Source organism: Pygoscelis adeliae, unplaced genomic scaffold, assembly GCF_000699105.1.
Source record: "Pygoscelis adeliae isolate BGI_AS28 unplaced genomic scaffold, ASM69910v1 Scaffold302, whole genome shotgun sequence".
Classification (NCBI taxonomy): domain Eukaryota; kingdom Metazoa; phylum Chordata; class Aves; order Sphenisciformes; family Spheniscidae; genus Pygoscelis; species Pygoscelis adeliae.
In genome coordinates, this window is record NW_008824372.1 from 1,206,023 (window position 1) to 1,225,855 (window position 19,833).

General features: G+C 48.6%; 1 protein-coding gene across 1 annotated transcript in view; it reads right to left on the reverse strand.

The window, feature by feature from the left end:
- Nucleotides 1-2,071: 2,071 nt before the first annotated feature.
- Nucleotides 2,072-19,833, reverse strand: part of SRGAP3 (SLIT-ROBO Rho GTPase activating protein 3) — a 61,477-nt gene continuing 43,715 nt past the window's right edge. Inside the window, 9 exon segments of the mRNA XM_009320095.1 lie at nt 2,072-2,225; nt 2,826-3,006; nt 6,005-6,084; nt 7,577-7,804; nt 8,071-8,176; nt 12,179-12,313; nt 13,446-13,523; nt 13,939-13,999; nt 16,721-16,823. Of these exon segments, the coding sequence (XP_009318370.1) occupies nt 2,072-2,225; nt 2,826-3,006; nt 6,005-6,084; nt 7,577-7,804; nt 8,071-8,176; nt 12,179-12,313; nt 13,446-13,523; nt 13,939-13,999; nt 16,721-16,823 (1,126 nt within the window).

Below are 19,833 nucleotides of genomic sequence, written 5' to 3' on the forward strand. Positions count from 1 at the left end.
TTTCCAAGGTTTAAAAAACCAACCCAAAACCCCAAAAAATTGTGCATATTGTGCTCCATCCTCAGCATTCACCCGTCCCTCTGGAGGCTCCTGGACCCCACGGCCCTGCACTGCACCTGGGGAACGCGGCCCCAGGCACCGCTGCGTGGTGCCACGCTACTGCCCACCGGCCGAGCCCAGAGACTTCGTGCATGTTGTTATCCTGTCCCAAGGTGGATGTGGTGCCCCAGCTCGAGCCATCGCTCAGGGCACGTGCTGTGCTATGACCGTAACTTTGCAAATTGATCACACCAAATGCAAGCTCTTGATGGACAGAGAAGCTGGGTAGCGCGCTGCAGAGCAAGAGAACAAGGAGCATGGCTGGTGAAAAAGCAAACAGGACAGTAAGAGTTCTTCCTTTCTGCAATCATCATTAATTATCCCACTGAAAGCAGCTGATTCTACATAAAACAGCCTGCCAAACCCTGTGGCACATGAGCTGCTGCCAGGTGGTGGGCAGCAGCCTCCCCAGCAGCTGCACCCCTCTGCCTGGGCATCACCGACCATCCCACAGCTGCTGCTCCTGCCGGAGGGTGGCATGAAGCAAACCACCGGTAAACTGCTGAAAAAGGGGATGCTGAACAGCCTGTCCACAGCACTACCAGCCCCCGGGCCCCGAAGAGGCCCAACCCACGGCTGTTCGGACACGTTGGCAGGGACTGTGCCTGAACTAGGTGGTCCCCGAGAGGCTGGAGAATTCTGCAGCCTGCTCCGTGAAAGGACCATTTTCCGAGATGTTAACCAATACCTGACTGGGGGCCTCCTGCCGGTGGTAGAGAGAGACCTGCGGGCTATGCTGGAGGTAACATGAATTTAACGAGCACCGTGGAACCGATGGCCTAATGTGACACTGATGTTGCATGGCCGGAGGCATCGTATTGGGATTAGACTAACATTTTGAGGTCCTAGCTACAAACAGCCAGTAACAAACCTGAAGCACTTTTCTCCAAACACTGAGCATCAGTCAAATTCTGATTTGGCAAACCCAAAGCTCCTCCTAAGCTCCTTACGGAATGTCAGATGAAGATAATGCGCTTCCCTCCCTGTGGGAGGTAAGAGCTGCCAGCGCATTTTGGTGGTGGATCGAATGTTTCTGCCTATTGTTTTGAAGAAACAAGGTTTGTGGAAGGAGGCAGTATCTTTTATTAGACCAACCGATACAGTTGGAGAAGCCGGCAAGCTGTTGGCTGCTCATTTTGATCTTTAAACCACTGCAGCTACAACAGCACTGTGATTCTGAAGTGTGTTGAGATGGAAGGGGCTCTGCAGCGCTACCCCAGTGACTTTTATTTTAGCCTCTCGATCCCTGGGCACCGAGAGCCACTTCACAACCCTCTTACCTCAGCAAGGGCTTCTGCTTCTAGAGATTTCTGATCTCCGAGACTACTGTGTCTAGTCGATCCACAGGTCGATCTCAGCGGGTGGCCATCAGACAAGGCCTTTCTGTCTGGGAAATTGATGCTGCCTGCACTGCCGAATGTCGCCATTCTGCGCTTTTCAGGACTCTCAATCCTGCCCCTGTTAAGAGGTATTTTGTGGGGGCTGCTAGGGCAGGCCGCTGCTCGAGGAGGAGTGTCTATGCCAGGACCCATCCCTCGGGGTGGGCTGTGGGTGTCCCCCCCGCTTCGACGGCGAGGGATAGCTGCACCGTCAGACCTCAATCTCACTCTGCAAAGAATCCATCACAAGACTAGGTCACTGTCCGTCAGATCGAAAGTGTCAGGTTGCACGCTGCAAGACAATTGCTCAGCTCTGAGAGTTCAGATCAAACCAAACTCAAGCCTTTCACAGCTCCAGAAGGCTAAGGCAAGAGGGAAGACAGACATTTTAGCCAGTGCCAAGAAAGGGACAGCATTGTACCTTCTTTACTTGTTAAGATCTACATTAGCAATGCACATGAAGACTCCCTCCATGCTCATATTATTCTGCAGTGCTTACTGGAGCCTTCCCTTCTGTCTTGCCCTACACCACACACTGACTCCCCGCACGTGACATCAACCACCTCTGTGTTCATAGGAAAATGAGAGTTTCCCTACCGGCCCATTACTCCCCCAAAGCCATAGTCCACAATATGATCCGTCGGAGACTGGATGTCGTTCTTGGAGGAGGCTTTATCATCCAGCAGCGGTCCGCTGCTTGCCTCGCTGTCTGCCTTCTGGCTCAGGCTGTCGGAGAACGCATCATCCCTAGGAAAAGGAGACCCCCATCAGTAACAGGGCTCTGCCCCAGGAGAGAGGCTAGGGCCCAGCCACAATGTGGATCTGAACATCACCACTCCAGCAGCTCCAGACTTTGTTAACGAAGGGCTGGACCAAGGCCACCACTTCAGACAGTACCAGGAGCTTGGAAAAAGTGAGCATCACATCTCCATATCCCCCTGTGTTGTAGTTGCCATTTTAATTAATCCAGGTACAGTACTTGTAACAAAAGCAGCATCTGCAAAGGACCCTGGGATCTGCCTACAGGCCAGGTGGGCACTGAACAATGCCAGGTCAACATACACAGGGGGCAAGGCCAATATTGAGCCTGGGTTATGCCAATTTGAGGAGTCAATGATAGATGGGGTTCAGGCACACTGAAGTACAGTATTTAGTGCTTGGCTTTATCAGCTTGAATGAGAAACAATCTGAGCCAATACGTGGAGAGGCAGATGTGAACAGGTCCCGATTTCTTACCAAAGTCATTAAACCTCGGAAAATCTGACCACCTATTTTAGGTGGCTAAAGCGGACCTTGTGTAGGTAAGCGATTTTAACATCCTGGATCAACACACACCACTTTACTCACATGTCTTGCACCACAATGTACTGGTGGGGTATGAGGCCATCCACACCGTTATGTCTCCCTTCCCACCAGTCTTCTGATGCCCGATGGTACAGGAGGAGCGAGGCCCCCTTCTTAAAGGAGAGCTCTCGTGGAGATCGTCCAGTGTAGTCAAACTTTGCTATAGCTTCAATCTGCTCCACTTCTGCAAAGGAGAGAAGCACAGACAGAGAAAAGCTTAGTTCAACAATCACGAGGGCACAATAAATCCTAGAAAGAGACATCTCACCAGAAGAGCAGTAATGCTGCTGCCCTAGCTTCCCGAGAGCATCTTACACTGAGTACAAACCGTCTTATTTTTAGGCTGATCAATTCTTTTTGTTCTTCCAGCCTTCCTGGAATTTCTCACAGTCACAAACTACCAGCAATTACAAAAAGCTACAAACCAGATGGGGAGTAGTTGAAATTTCCCTCTGTGCATATGGCATTGTCACCCACACTCCCATTTTCTACCTATAAAGTGATTTCTTCGGTTACAGAACCCCATTATCCTCCAGACTGGGATCTTGTCAAGCTGTGTCAGATACTGTGATCAAAGCCCCGCTTACCTTCTCTTCCCTTCCTTATCCTGGAGACAGTTTGGCCTGAATTATTGATGAGTAACGAATCCCCATAGGAACGATGGGGACCCCCATAGAAACAATGATACCGGCTCTGCCAGGCAGCTGCTCTGCATCACACCCCCACATCTGCAGACCTTCCCAGCACTCTACCTCACCGCTTCTCCACTTTTTCTAATTTAAGGTCTACCAAACACCAGGGATTCACAAATTGGGAGCTCAGGGCCTGAAATTGAAGACGGTTGAGGCAGGACTTTACTTTGGGAGGTCACGAGCCCACCAGGAACCTTTGAGCCCCTGGCCTCACAGGGGCATCACAGCGAGAGCTGCTGGTGCACCCAAAGAGAAGCCTCGTTGGCACTGAGGAGCCCGTGAAGGAGCCCAGCTCTTCCACAAATCTGTTTCCAGCTGGGAGCGCTGAATTCCAGAGAAACCGCTGCAGCGATTGCAAAGCAGCAACAGCGTTTCTCTCCACACTGGCAGGAGCAACCTGCACTCCACCTCACTTCACTCCGAGACAGGGTGAAAAAGCAGGCTGCCACCACCCGACTACCTCTAGCCACTATCAGAGCCAGCAAGCAAGCAGTTAATGCACCTTCATTATTTGAGACCCCAATCATTTTAAACCCCACCTGGAGACTGGCAGATGGGTGATGACAAAGCTAAACAGAGCAAATCCAGTTCCTCCAGATCTGTCATGTTCTCATTAAAACATGGAAACTTGCTCTGCTCCATCTGCCTTGTCATTAACCACAGGCTCTGCATCAGCAGCAATCAGGATGCGACCCATTGCTCTGCTCAGCGACAAAACCCACACAGAGGAGGAGACACATGGGAGGACATGGTAGATGCTGCATCAGACCCCTGCCCCATTCCCCACCTCACGTGGGACAGGACAGGTCGCTTCAGCAGACTGATTTTCCCCAGCCTAAAATACACATCCACACCAATACGAGCGGCAGGGTGTTTGGGAGCACTACAGCAGGATCAATGAGGAATGCTCTGGAGGAAACGTAGCAGGGGAGGCAACCAGGAGGGCTCTCACAGCCCTGATAAAATGCTGAGTTTCCCAGCAGGGAAGGTGCATGGGATGAGGGAGAGGTGAAGAAGGAATATGTAAATTCACAAATAAAGCTGCTCCTCTTCCCCACACTTGCACCACAGTTAATCACCCAGAAACTCCAATCAGAACTATTAATGTGACCACCCAAGCATTAAATTGGCTAAATGGCAGCTCGCTCTCCTTCATCTTCTAGTCCTGTTGGCTCCTGTCTGTAACTAAAAGCAGGTCCTGAGCTGTCCAGCCCAGCTGCACCCTTCCCCTCCCCGCGGTGCCAGCCAGCTGGGCAAGCCCTCCCACCACCCTCGGAAGGAAGCATCAGCATTTTGTTAAGGCAGGACACATCCAAGGAAACAGCGGCCATCAGGAAAGCAGAAGAGGTGTTCAGCTCCCCAGTGCCCTTCCACACGGCACAGTCCTGCCATTGAACGGTGTCGTGGGGTTGCACGTTCGCCGCCGCTCAGCAGTGCCAGCAGGGTCTCCCGGACTGGCCCCGTGGCCGAGCTGCCGGTGCTTCCAGGGCGCAGGAAGCACAGCGCTTCCTCCTGCTTTGGTACCGCGTCCTGGAGCAAACGTGCTTCTTGCCCAGCTCTGCCAGAGCCCCCATTTCCACGCCTGCCTTTGTGATCGCCGTGAGCTTCAAAGCTTTTACTGAGAGCCCATATGTGAAACTCCAAGCTGGTTTACACAGAAGCACACGCAGACATGAGCTTACAGGAAGCCGGACCTGAGCCTCCTCCAGAGCGTTACGGAACACTGATGATGTACAGTTGCAAGGGATTTACACCCGGCTGCACCCATCCGCATGGTCCTGGCTCACAACACACACTGCTTCGCCCTCCGAAGCCGGCCAGTTCCATGGGCCTGACACGAGCAGAAATGAGCAGGCGGGTACTTCATCACCAAAGGAAACAGAACTGACGGCAGGGAAAACCAGGCTGCAGCTCGCTGGAATACAGGGGCATTTAGTTTCTGCCAAGGAGACGGCTGCTTGACAGGGGATGATCCACAGCATAATGAAACCAGCTGAAAGACCCCCTCACTTCAGAGGGCCCCCAACAGGGCCACGTTCACTGTTTTCCCCGTCCAGTGCATCCAAGGGCCCGGAGTGAACAGAGCTGTCCCCACCCCCCCACATCAGCCCCCCCAAGTCCCCTCCTGTTCTCGTGAGCCATTTCACACAGCATGTCCTCACCATCGCACAGCTGCGTGTAAGCACAGATGAAAAGGAAAAAAAAAAGTCATATATGGGATTAATGGAATCTCCAGCTCCAAAAAAACAACCTCTGTACCCCCTGCCATGAAGTCAGACCACTGCGAAGGCCCATGCACATCCTATGATGAATACCTATAAGCAACATTTATTAATATGCATATGCATTACCAAGCACACAGAAACACTGTCCCCCACTAAAGTGCCAGCCGCTAGTCCAGCCCCTAATCTGACTAGAAGTGAAGTGCACACTGCTTTCCTGCATGCACAGCTTTTCTAACACAGACCCAATTTTTCTGTCTGTGCTCACCGTCATCACTGGTGTGTGGCTCCGTGCCGTTGTCATGGTCAACCTCATCGATGGTGCCTGGCTCGCTGTGCGGGCTGTCACTGAAATAAAATACACCGTGCTTTCAAAGGAAGAATGAGATTCTGTTCCCGAGGCATTTAGCAAAAGTAAGTTGTTGAGGGAAATTCTGGCCCTGGTGACACTTGAGAGTTATGTTTTTAGTTTTTATAGGACTGAGATGGTCACTTTACATCAGAGCAGATCTCTGAACTTGCTTTGAGAACAGCAGACACTCGCACCACAATCTTCAGGCCCAGAACATCACGTTCTGTTCCTCATACATCTTACTCATATTTGGCAAAACAAATATAAAGTGATACCAAGTTAAAATGTTCCACTTGCTCATTCGAAATGAGTTTTAGTATTTTATCCTCCGCTTGCATCAGTAAGGATGGTGGCAGGTGATCAGCATCAGGGAAGATTAAGTCTCAGAAATGTATAAAACTTGCACACAAATCAGTTCAAGTCTGTTATAAATACCGGTTTGTTAAAACTCAGATCTGAATGCCAGTTTAGAACTCCAGCATCCTCCAGACAAATGTGTAATATCACTTACACTTCTAATGTGGGAGTTTGTTTATGGCGTTTTCCTATCCTGGGTATACCAAGCAGGGCGAATTGTGCACCAGAAAGACGCGATGCAATCGCACACGGCTGATCCCATCCCTGGCTAACGCAATCTGTCTTCTAACACTGACAAAACAAAAGGAACTGGAAGGTTCAGGTTAACTTCGGGCTAAGGGTTTTCATCCAACTAATGCAATTATGATGGAACTATGGAACTTTACTCAAAAATTCCAACCTAAGAAGAATTTGGTTATAACTGACCTAAAATTCTGTTTTGCTCTGAACACACTTCTGTGAACTTGCAGCTAAAAGGTTTTTTAATAAATATTAATATTCATATTGGAAACAATTTTCTCCTGAAGTTTCTACTGAGGTTTGTAATGCTGAGTCAGCATGAGTGAGAGAAATGAAAATAAAAACTCAGTGAAACTGCCTCTGTTTTCACTGGCAAGGCTAAAATGAAAAGCAAAACTCATGTATACAAGTAGAGACTAATTGGTTAGGTGTGCAAAATCCTCTTAGTTTTATGAAGGTATTTATAATTAAGAACCACGCAGACAGCCTGGTATGGAGTAAGATTCTTAACCAGTGTAAAATAGCACAAGCATATCAAATATATATCACTTGCACACCTAATTCATAACATTTAACAGGAATACATGCAAAAAGGCATGCCCTTTCTGCAGAGGAGCAAATTCACCCCAGCACTGTGCTCAGCTGCCCTTAATATTAAGTCTGAACTTCCCAAAGCTCTCCTCACACCCCATCCTCTCAGGGATCTGCTCCCAAGAGCCCTTATCCTACACTCATGTGAGCTGGGGTCAATTCTCCATCTACCAGGAATCAAGCCAAAGCCCTGCATTTTGTCACAGCTTCACTCTTAATGTACAGTGCCAGAAGATAAAGCCAGATACCCTTGTTAGGGTTAAGTTCTGCAAACAGTGAAGTCCTGCCCCTGCTCCTTACCAGTACTCCTCCCCTCCAGTCATGCACTTCTCGTAGACAGGTCCTTCCAGCTCCCTGTGGCTGGGGAAAATGCCCTCGTGGTTAATGATGATGGTTTTGATGACCTCATTGACATGGGCTTGGCAGGACACCGGATCCTGCCCATCTGGAATGTGCATCAGAGTGGGCCCAAAGCAGATGGCCAAGTTGTAGGGATCCATCATGTTCTCATCGCTGTACTGCGACAAGCTGCAAGCAGAAGCGTTAGGGAGGTGCGGTGCCGACTTTCCCCGTTCCCTCAGAAAAATCTCCCACCAACAAACCTCCACTGCCCAAGAAAGCAATCATCACTGAGCTGTACATCTTCCCTGAACGCACAGCCATGGCTAGGCAAGGCTGAGGAAGGAGCAAGTACAGCTCTCCATGGCAATACCAAAAAGGACTCATGCAACAAAGTCAGGGAAGCCCTGAGGGCAAGGAGAAACTCAGTGAAAGAAGAAAAAAAAAAGACTCACTGATTAAGGAAAGCAAAAAGATATCTCATGACAACGATGACAGCCCGGGGCAGAGTGACGATGATTTGCTGGATCTGGTGCACCCTCTCGGTGGGATTCTCGATTTCTGGAACACATGGATAGAAAGCACATCTTTAAACCTCCTCAGGACCAGACAACATGGCACCAGAGGGACTTGTTTCAGATCTAGTAGCCCACTACCAAGGAAAACAATAGCCCATTTCCAGACTTGATCCACTGGTTTGGCACTAAAGTGCAAGGAGAAAATCAGGCATAGTGCTCTTCCATGGGTAAATTCATACGTATGTTCAGATTCAGTATAAATAGCAAATAAAGCCATTTCCATGGTTTTATTTTTAAAATAACTGTTTATACATTATTTAGTTCATTCCTCAACAACTACTCTACTTCTCAAAAGCTTGAGTCACTATGGCACTGGAAAATGGAGCACTACTTGGTTTTCTAGCGCAGATTTTTAAATGAGGTTTTTATTCATGTTACTCTTATGGGCTAACCATCAGGTCCTTCCGAGCCCTTTCTGCTCCAGTCTCCCACTGGTCTTAACGGGGATTTAATCTGAACCAGTTCTGAGTCAGCACTAAGATTCACTTCTCTCCATAGAAGTGCGCAAAGCCCATAGCTGCTATCAGAAACCAGCTTCCTTCTGTAGGAAGGAGGATGACTTAGAGCTATCCTGCTTTCAGTGCCAACTCACTCACCCAGGGACCCCTGCACTGCCCCCCAGCCCTCCTGCAGCCCTGCACCGGGACGATGCTGAAGCCCCTGCGCAGCAGCCTCCTTCGCCTGCAGAGCTGCAAGAGCCCCGCTCCAGCACCGACCCGCCAAGGGGTCCTGCAGCAGCTGGCAGCACATTCCAGCCCCCAAAGCTACTCTTTTTTTTTTTTAAGCTAGTATCTGTTCAATATATTATGTACATAGTTAATCCTGCGGCTTTTATTTTACAGAAAGCAGACAAAGAGTATCAAAGCTTTCCTGCGAGCAGTCAGCCTCAGATGCATGGAATAAGCCACATCAGTGGAGAGATGCTTACTTTATTATGCTGGCTCAAACTTTGACATTTGCTAATCGTAATAAAATTCACTGACAACATGTAGCTGGGCTGTCATTTGTTCAAAAACGCTGAGCAAAATTTGGCTTCAGTCCAAAGATTGAAATCTTTATAATATTTAATTTTGGAAATTTTTCCTTTTGAGGAATGTATTTATCCCCTGTTATTGCTTACTGGGTTCTCTACTTCAGTTTGGTTTCACTTAAGAGGACATTTGTAAAAAAAAAAAAAAATCAAATAAATAAGAACTGGATAAAAACCTACAACAATAGATATCTGTTCTGAAACCCAGAGGAACAAGTTGTCTTGAAGCACTTGCCTTTTTTCACTTAGCAGAAATGTTTCAACTGGCTGTAATTCAGAGGAATTAATGGAGTAATCATCAACCACTTGACAATACAGGCACACCCCTGAATGAACCTTTGCAAACAAAGTGCCTTTTCTATCTATATTTCTTATGTGCATTTGAGAGACGCTTCAATGTAAACTCTCAGTCCCCTATAAGGCAAAAGGAAAAGCCAGCCTTTCACCTGCCACCGGCAAGCCTGGCTTCCCCATCACAGCGGCAGGGACTGACGTGGCTCTGCAGCCTTCCAGGGGCACTCAGAGGCCTGGCGACATGCACGGCAGCACCTGCTGCAAAAAACTCGCTCAGAATACCCTACCAGGAGCCAAGGGAAATCAAGGTGGCTTTGTGAGGCACTGCGGTGGAGAGCCCAAACCGCTCGGCTGCGTTTAACCTTTCCGCTGTAATTTCACAGTGAGACAGAACATCCTACAGCAAGGATGGCATTTCACTAAGCAGCGGTTCTCAAAGGAAGAAGGTTTCTTCAATCTGTTTAGGTTGTGACACCTATTACACAGCCTACGTTTATGTGGCAGAAAATCAGATGCACTTAAGGTCAGATTTTTAATGGCAACAAGGCACTTTAATTCATTTTAAATCTATCCTTAATCGAAAGGTAGCAACAACAGCAGGAAAAGAAAGGAAAGATGAGGAAAAGGAAGATTCTTGCTAAAATGGGAAAAAATAAAGAGAGAAGAGAATACTATCCAGAAAATTAACAGATGATGTTTGCAATGAAAAGCTCCCAAAAGCTTAATAAATTGTGCAAATTGGCATTAATTAGGGATGGTTCCAAAGCACAAGCCTATCTGCAAGCACACAGTCACATCACCAAGCACCAGGCACATTTCCTGGCACCGAAGGGGACTCGTCCCCTTCTCTGCAGGCTGTGCCCTTTCCGGCTTCCCCGCTCTGCCTGCTGCAAGCCCCTCAGGCACAAAACTGGTGCAGAAACAGCTTCCTTTGTTTGCCATGATACAGGTGTGCTGCGCTGTTTTACACATCAAAACTGAAAGACAACAGCAAATTTCCTAAAGCTACTGTATAAAACTGTTCTTGAAAAATAAAAGCAAATTCTTCTCCTTCTGAAACAAGCCCATCCCTGCGTCATTCCCCTCTAGATATCATCTGTCTTTCTTGACATCACTAAATCCCTAGCAGTTATGCACATTAATATTAAGAAGGGGGGAAGGAGCCATGAGCAGTGAAAGCCAAATGAAGGACTTCAGCACACGTTCACCAGTCAGTCCCCTGAAGCTACCCACGTACTGAGACCTTGTTCAAGCAACTAATGACTTCTCATGCAACACCCAAACCACCCTGACGCCTATTCTGTAAAATAAAGTCATCCTGCAGCCAAAGCGCGCAACACGCTCCTCCATCACCTCTGAAACATCAGATTCATTCTGCCTTCTTCCTTTCCCCCAGGGGAGTAATTTCCATGACTTACCAATAAATAAATGTCATCACTACAAGGTACTGAGACAAAGAAACCCCAGCTGGGATATCTGTTTCTTCAGTTGCAGAGGAACAAGTGGAGCCAGGAGGAGAATTCAGGACAGAACAAGCAGCAACCAGGCTCTCCCTGACATCAGTCCAAGACCCTTCAGGATTAAAAACCCTCAGTTTCTACCTCTGCTCACATCCCAAAGCACTTTCTGGTTTACTTTGAGATGGGAAATGCACATAGCAAACACATGGAGAACAGCTGACCGAGTGAGCTTGAAAGCAATTCTGCAGACCTCAGGGGTCAGAGAAGCCTTGTGAGTAGCCAAGAGTTATTGACCTTCACTATGTTTAGCAGAAGACACTGAGCTAAAGCAGCAAAACCCCTTTGGGTCCCAGGAGGCACGGCCACTTGACACATGATGGGCAGGCACAGAAACTGCCGTTGCGCAGAGATCTGTGCCGGCAGGACAGCAACCAACCCTGTTCAAGCAACTAATGACCCCTCAATGCAACCCGCAAATGTGCATATGGGCTTGCTGCATGTGCAGCCCACTGGCCTAAGCTTGGGGATGACTCTGGTGATTCTCATAGAATCATTTAGGTTGGAAAAGGCACTTAAGATCATCGAGTCCAATCCTTAACCTAACACTGCCACGTCCACCACTACACCATGTCCTGCAGCACGACATCTACAGGTCTTTTCAATACCTCCAGGGACGGTGACTCAACCACTTCCCTGGGCAGCCTGTTCCAATGCTTGACAACCCTTTCAGTGAAGACATTTTTCCCAATATCCCATCTAAACCTCCCCTGGCACAACTTGAGGCTGTTTCCTCTTGTCCTATCGCTTGTTACTTGGGAGAAGAGACCGACCCCCCCCTCGCTACAGCCTCCTTTCAGGTAGTTGTAGAGAGCGATGAGGTCTCCCCTCAGCCTCCTTTTCTCCAGGCCAAACAAGCCCAGTTCCCTCAGCCGCTCCTCATAAGGCTTGTTCTCCAGACCCTCCACCAGCTTTGTTGCTAGGAAGAATTTAAAAGAGCCACAGCAAGGTGTTTTATCTCTCCCTCACCTCCAGCGCTGCCAATGCACACTCTTAATTTCTTTTCCTAACAACTTCCATTGCAGACCTATAGCCCTTCTTACAATATAAGCTGCTATTTGCAAAATTCAGATGTACTTGCCCCCCGTTTATTGCTTCTCTTGTGCCACCCTGTTCTCCGAGAAGAGCTGTCACATGTACTTACTTATAGTAGATATCAAATCTTGAAACCTTTCCTTAGGAAAGAGGGGGTTTTCCAGTCCTCGGAAATACAGCTTCAAGACTCCAGCCACTGAATTAATGTCACGTTCGTTTTGATCATCAGCAAGGGGATCTTCACCTGCCCAGAGAAGAGCTTTTATTTCCAGCATTACTATCAAGTTGGACTAACACAGCAAGTGTTTTTTTACTAACTCAGTGGAAACTCAAAATTTCCCACAGTTCAGAAAACCCTCCTGTGTGGAATGGTAATGCTAAGCATTTTGCCAGCAAGAGGAGAGTTTAGTAAGGTACTCTGTTACATAGCATCATGCTGAGACATGCTATAGCCCTACCTACAAAAACCCAGTTTATTGTGGAGATTTTAAACCTTTCCTGAGGATGAAGATGTTATTAATCTGTTTTCCTTCACAGTTTCCAGCCCAGTGCATTTTTGCATTTAAGGCAACAGCTCAGAGAGCCGAGCAAATCTAAACGATGGTGGGTGAAAGCCTGAGAAGACAGGCTTGGCTGGAGGATGCAATTATGCCTCTGGAATAGACCAAACGGTTCTGGATAGCATTGTACAGACTTAAATCTATAAAAGGCTTTCAAAACCTAAGGGATTTGGATACCGATTCCTCTTAAATTGGATATGCAAATCCTCCAGCCTTTGATAATCTCACCACCGCCTTATTCATTGGCCTCGCCACCTTCACCCTGATCCTTCCATGCTGCTCACAGATTAATGCCATGGAGGCCATTACCCCCATCTAGATTGTCCCTTTCACAGCTTCACCTCCACTCGGTGACAGCAGGATTGCTCTGCCCTGTCTTGCCAGCCTTACACCTTCGATGTGGTTTTCTCAACAGAATCACTGGCAACTCCACAACCAACACTGCCACCAGGTACACGTGGCAATGCTGCTCCTCCCTCGACAAACCACTGCAGGAAGGAGGAAAATGGATCCCCAACAAACTATTTTATGGCTCTCATCTGAGGCTTTCATGCTCTTAATTAACAACTATGGAAGAGATGTCTGCACCTATCCCTACTTCTCATACCCTTTCCCTAACTGACTCTCCACTCTTGCTGGAGATACAATACTGAGATACCTAGAAGGGGAGAAAACCTCCTCATATCTCGTAGCAGAACGGCCTTTAGCACAGGCTTTACACAGTGTCTAATGCACCCAGCACACACTGAAACTCCCACCAACGATCTCGGCTCAGACACGGCGTCCCAGCTGCAGCTGCACATCCTGCCAACACACCTCTCTCAAACGAATTCTTGATGTCGTTGACTTCCACCTGGGAGCCAGGAACTCTGAAAATGCCCTGCTGCTGAAGGCCTGGAAAGGAACAACGTTTTAGAAAAGATTTGTGTAACTGTTACACAGTACTTTCTGGTAAAGAACAGCAGAAACTAGGAGTCAACGCGCCTGGAGAGAGACTCAGAGAGCAGGAAGGGCACAGCCTGCTACGATTCATTTCTGCTCATATTCTCCAATCAAGGCCCCCCAGATCAAAGCCCTGAAAGGGCTCCTGTTGGCCTGGGACCTGAGAGAACAATTTAACCTGGATAAGGGCTAACAAGCCCTAATTATTTCTCAGTCATACAATGCTACATCACAGTCAATGCCACTGTAATTATAACCTGAGCCCACGTAGCGAGGGCTGCAGGCATCTCTACTATATTTCACTGCTAACCACAAGTATCTAATTCTTTTGCAGAAAGTTTCTGTTGGTATTACTGAATCAACTTACCGTACAAATTGATGTAACGAATGCAGCTTTCTACTACAAGTGGAATAGCCTGTCCTGAATCCTTCATGAAAGGAAAGGAAAAAGTAAAAAGTTACTGGTTTATTGATAACAAAGCACGAGAAATGCATTAAAGACTGCAAAAACAGAGATTTGAAAATCAGTGCCATTGAGTTTAGTAAGAGGACAGGCAAGAAAAGGAGGCGTTACACACATCAGGCCAGCAAAAAGTGCTGAATATACTATGTGCAGTCAATTATGCACAAAAAAAGCTTTCACTAAAGTGTGTGAAAGACTGCTGCTCACTATCTGGTTGAGACAGGGGACTGATGCAACGGGATCACAGCTATTCCATTTCAAAGGTGTAATGCTGAACTGAAATAAAACTTGTGCTACACCTGTCTGATGAAATAAGCTTCCAGTAACAGAGCTTACAACAGTATTTCCACCTAAAGAAAGAGCTATTGTCAGCAGATGCTAGAAAAAAAACAAAACAAAACACCACAGTGTGTGAAATGAACTGCCTGTATCTGAACCTGTAATGAGTTTTGGCTTTTGTTTCAAAGCAGCTTCTCTCCAGGCCCCTCGTGGAAGGAGCTCAAGGGGGAATGTGAGCTGTGTCTGACTGCCTAAGTGGATGTTTATTTTCCCTAGGAGCTTTGTTTGGTTGTTTTTTCCAGTAGAGTACAGTTGCATCTCTCTGGTTAATTTACTCTGTCTCATAGACGGGCCTCCAGTAAATACCTGATTTCTCGTTCGCGCATTCCTCCTTCCTCTGAGAACACAAAAAAGCAGCAGAGCAGGGAAAAAAAGAAAAGATTAAGCAAGGATAAGTTCAGTTAGAGGTAAGCATCTCTTTCGGAGGCCATGAACGCTCAAATGCAATGGCAGCTTAGCAAGGTCCAACCCAGGCCTTCAGGCTGTCCACCCTCCCTCCCAAACCCCGTCTGGCACGCTGCACCCGAGCCTCAGCGACCGGCAGAAGGAGCCTCTCTGATTTCTTCCCTCCCTGAACCTGCGGCACTCGCGGAAGCCCGAGGCCAACGCCAGCCCCTAAAAAAACGTGGGGGCACCGGGCAGCCGCCCACAGCCCTGCGCTCCACGGGGCCGCACGTTTTCCACAGCAGCGTGTGGTCCCCAGCCTCGAGGACAACCCCGGTAGCACAGCACTGTCCCCCGAGGAGTCTCCGCTGGCACAGGACACCCGTCCGCTCAGATAGATTTCCACTGCAGCTAATTCCTCCTCCACAGCGCTGGACTTCAATGAGTATTACTTTTTTAAAAATCAGTTTAAGTAAGGAATAATTACAAGTATTAAAGAGATTACTGGCTTTGTCAGTCAGCCTGTATATTACTTGTGACAGTGCACTGTTTATAAACATTGCCCTTAAGGCTTATGGTTGCACTAAAAGAACCTAAGAGAATAAATCAGAGCCAGACAACGCCTGTTAGTTTACCTAATCCAACAGTTTGTCATTACTGCTTCCTACAGTATTTTCACTAAAGCTTTCTTCAGCGCAGGATTAAACACTGAGCAACTGCAACGGCATCGCTTCCTTTGGAAATCCTTCCAGCAGCCCGGCAATAGCAAAGTGCTGGATTTTGGAGGATCAGCAGCTAGATAGCTGGAGGTATTCTTCGGGACAAATCCCACGTCCACATCTCTTCATTTTTCTCCTCAAATCTCTCCTTCCGGGTAATTTCCCAGGATGAGCAGGGCCAAATGCCCCTTACACTGGGACTGCACTGGTATTAATTGAGTTCATCTGAGTTCACCCCAGCTTAAATGAAGAAAATACTTTGGCCCACATTTATGAAGACCACACGCTGCATGTTATCAGCGATGGTTTGGAGGAAACCACTCAGCAGCCATTTAGGAATCACTTTGCTCCAACACTGGAAGCTGAGCCCACGGTCCTGGCCCTCGCCGAGCACAGACGGGCGCCAGCATGGGTCGCAGGCAGCGTGCAAGCTGTGGCATCTCCTCTCCCGGTGCATTCAGCGGTAAGGGAGAAGCTCGCCGCTCCACACTGCCACACAGCTCTCGCCTGTCCTCCCTGCAGGTTAACCCTCCCTCCAGTTTGGGCTGCGGGAAGGGGCCTCCAGACTCCCAGTAAGCACCGAGCTGTAGGAGAGGGCCTCAGCCACCTATCAGCAGTCGGCACTGAGATGAGCCAGCTGGGCTGGTTATTATTAATATATTTTGTTTAAGGATGAGGATAGCACATCTACCCTCCCACGCAGCCACCCATATGCACGGTATTTCAGTTCAAAGCTGCCAGTCCTTACAACTGGGAGACACTTTCTGGGAGCTTATGAGTCATTTTACCTTCACCCTCAGCCACGGGGGAAAACGACCACCAAAAATGTGCGGAAAAAGGGAAGGTGGGGGGATTTGTTGATCCTTTGAGGGTGCTGGGTTGGGTTAACCTTGCTGTCTGATCTTCCCTCCCAGGATGGGTGGAAGCAGCGCTGGACAATGGACGCGCTCAGCCAAGAGCACCTCGTGCTGCGCAGCCGGCCAGCATGGCCAACAGCCATGAGGGTCCTCACTGCTACCCTCGCCCCAGGGCACGCAGGTGGTGACAGGATGGGTGACACAAGGAACACACAGGGGTGAGGACAGCTATGGAGAGAAATCGTCACCGAGGCAAAGCACGGTCAACTGGGTGCAGGGCGGACTGGAGAGACCCCGCCAAGGAAGGAAAGCAGCCAGCAGTTAGGACAGGAAAGCCACCATTACATTCACAGCGTTCATAAACTCTTACTGTCAGCCAGCGAGTACCTTAATGAACGTTTCCATATTGCCGTTAAAGAGTTTATGATTATAGACTGAGAGAGGCCTAGGTCTCCTCATTTTCTGTGGCTTAGGGGGAAGACATGGGGGCCTGGGAGAAAATGGAACAAAAGAAATCAACAAAACACCAACATAAATGCAATGACAGGGTGAGATCTCAAAGGTTATGACTGAGAATAAGAAATAAATCAAACAGAAAAATCCCTCTGTGAGGACTCGACATGCAGCTCCACACACTCTGCAGCCGCTCACACTTCAGCGTCCCCACCAGTGCGTCCCCCCCATGGACACAGCTCCACCGGGAGCTGGGGGACCTGCAAAGAGCTCAGCTCCACACCTCCGCATCGTGCACAGCACCCACGGCTCCTGGAGGTGTGCCCTCTGCTTACTCCAAAGCCCCTTCCAGCAGCCTGGGGCAGGCTACCCTAGCACTAACTTGGCTAACTCATTTTGGAGCCAGTGCCGCAATGGCCTCACTTCTGCAGGTCCCAAAGGCCAGACTGAGCCTGGGTGCAGCTGGCAGGCGTCTGAACGGGCAGCAGAGCTAACCTGTACGCAGCCCGGAGCAAAATCAGAGCTGTTCACTATATGCTGCACACATAATGTCAACCAAGGTCAAGTCTGCAGCCTTAAATTAAGTAATAAATTCAAATTATCTTGATAATAGAAACATTTAACAGCAATAAGCGAACCCACCCATTACTTTCCATACCCATAATCTTCCCTGTCAGACAGACTCTACCCTCGGCTGCAGCCACATACAGAAATCTAACTATCTGCTGCTACGGACTTCTTGAAGAGTCCTAGTTGCTACTGTAAAAAACAGTCATCTTCAGAAATCAGACAGTGACAGAGCAGTAACTATACCAACAACCACAGCTGGAATGAACAATGAGTGATCAGGAATGCTCTTCATGCAGAACTTGCTTCATTCAAGCCAGAGAGTAACGAGGCTGCTAAACACAGCTGGTCACAACTGTCTTTGGTACCCACGATCTGCAGATACAATTCTCCCTCTCTGAGATGCCAAATATCAAAACTGCTGCTCAGTGTTTGTGCTAGTACCAGGGATGTGGGCAGATTTAAACTAGATATAAGGAAGAAATGTTTTACGTCGACGGTGGTGAAGCACTGGCCCAGGTTGCCCAGAGAGGTGGTGGATGCCCCATCCCTGGAAACATTCCAGGTCAGGTTGGACGGGGCTCTGAGCAACCTGATCCAGTTGAAGATGTCCCTGCCCACGGCACGGGGGTTGGACTAGATGACCTTTAAAGGTCCCTTCCAACCCAAACTATTCTATGATGACGTTTTAGTATTAAAATGAAAGCGTTGGTGCTCAGTAGGGTTTTTAACACCTGCCTCCTACCTCCGTCAGTTCAGCACTCTGTTAGCCTGAAAAAGCACCAAGAGTAGCTGAAGAGTTCAACTGATTCCTTGATATATCCAAAATGAACCACAGCTACCCCTGGAAAACACTGGGGTATTCCTGTTTATTCCTAAATGGACCTCATTCTGCTAATAGATGGCCAGAAAGAGGAAAGTGGGAACACCTCCACCTCTCTGTAGCTAATATCTGTTGGGAGACATTCACAGGGATGTGAATGGTTTTTCATCTTTCTGGCAGGCATTCCCAAGAGTGAAACCACCAAACAAAAAGGTGAGCCCAGTCAACACACACAAACAAACCCACCAGCAACTCTATAGGAACAGAAAAGGTAGGAATGTGCATTAGGAAGTGGCGTGACCCTACCCCTACTAGCTAGTGACTGATGGTCCTCATCAGTCACGGGGAACAGACCTGTTGACTTCAGCAAGGGTAACAGACACCCATTGCTTCTGGAAATGAGGCCATGGAAGCCTGTGACTTATTTTAGTGCAGTGATCAGGACTTTGGACCGCTCCTTTCATTAACACTATTCACGTTTTGATTTCTTCTTCTGATAATGAAGGACATTAAGACCCAAGTGCCTAGATCTAGAAAAGGGAGAAAAATAGCATAAAATCTCTAACCGATTTCTGATCTGTCCTCTACCCCCAGGCTATACTGTTGTCTGTAGAGGAGAGATCACGACTGCAAGTGAAAATGAGTCCTAGGGAGCCTTCATGCAAAAGTTCTCACAAAGCACAGCCGAACGGACATGTACAATTTACACACAGCTACGATGCAAAGGCGACAGTTGTGATCTGCTGGTTGCTTAATCACATGCCTTTAATTGAGCAATTTGACTCTACACTCCTATAGCTTCTAACCACTCCTTCAACTGGTAACTGAGGAGCAGAAATGACTGCTGTCCATTCAAGTGCCCGTCTGACTCTCAGCTGAGCAGCCCTGTCCTGCAGACTAGAGACCCAGTGCTGTTTGCTGCCGTGTAATCTCCTCTCCCTGGGGGATGCCCTGGCGCAAGGCGGCCAGGACAGCCCAGCCTCCGGCTGTATCTGGTGGGAAGGTTGTTCTGCCTACGCGCTGCCTCACACAAGAGATTGTCTCTTGTTTGTTTTCCTTTCTGAAGTAAAAGCAACTGCCGAAACAAAAACAAACAGAAACAGCAGGAAGTTGGGCCATCATCCCTCATGTAGGAGGCGGTTATTCATTCCTTTGATCATTTTGGCCTGCGACACCACCACCCCACAGGCACTCACTCCTGATAAACAAAGCACTCAAGTGCAAATTCTCCCTATGATTTTACCTAGCTGTTTGGGTGTGCTTTCCTCGACCAGCTTAGCAGATAGCCCTGCCTGGCACACCCAAAGGACCAGAGCTCACCTCACAGGCTGTATCTGTAGCCCCCAGCAGCCGTGTGCATGCAAACACACCTGGGGCACCAAGGGTGTCAGGGTGCTGTAGGGCAGCTCACCTGGGACCTGCAGGGAGAGGGGGGAGCGGGGGATTGCAGCGGGGGAGCGGCTGCCCTGGATCCGAAGGGGACCTGGGAGCGCAGTCAAGAGCAGCTCCTCGGAGCACATCAGTGCAGTGATAGACTGTGCAGTCCCTGCTCTCTGGCCTGTGCGAGGCAGGGAAGGCCCCTCTTTGTCCTGACAGCACCTGGCTGCCCTGCACTGCAGCCCCAGTGGATGCCCAGCCCTGACACCACTCTCAGCTT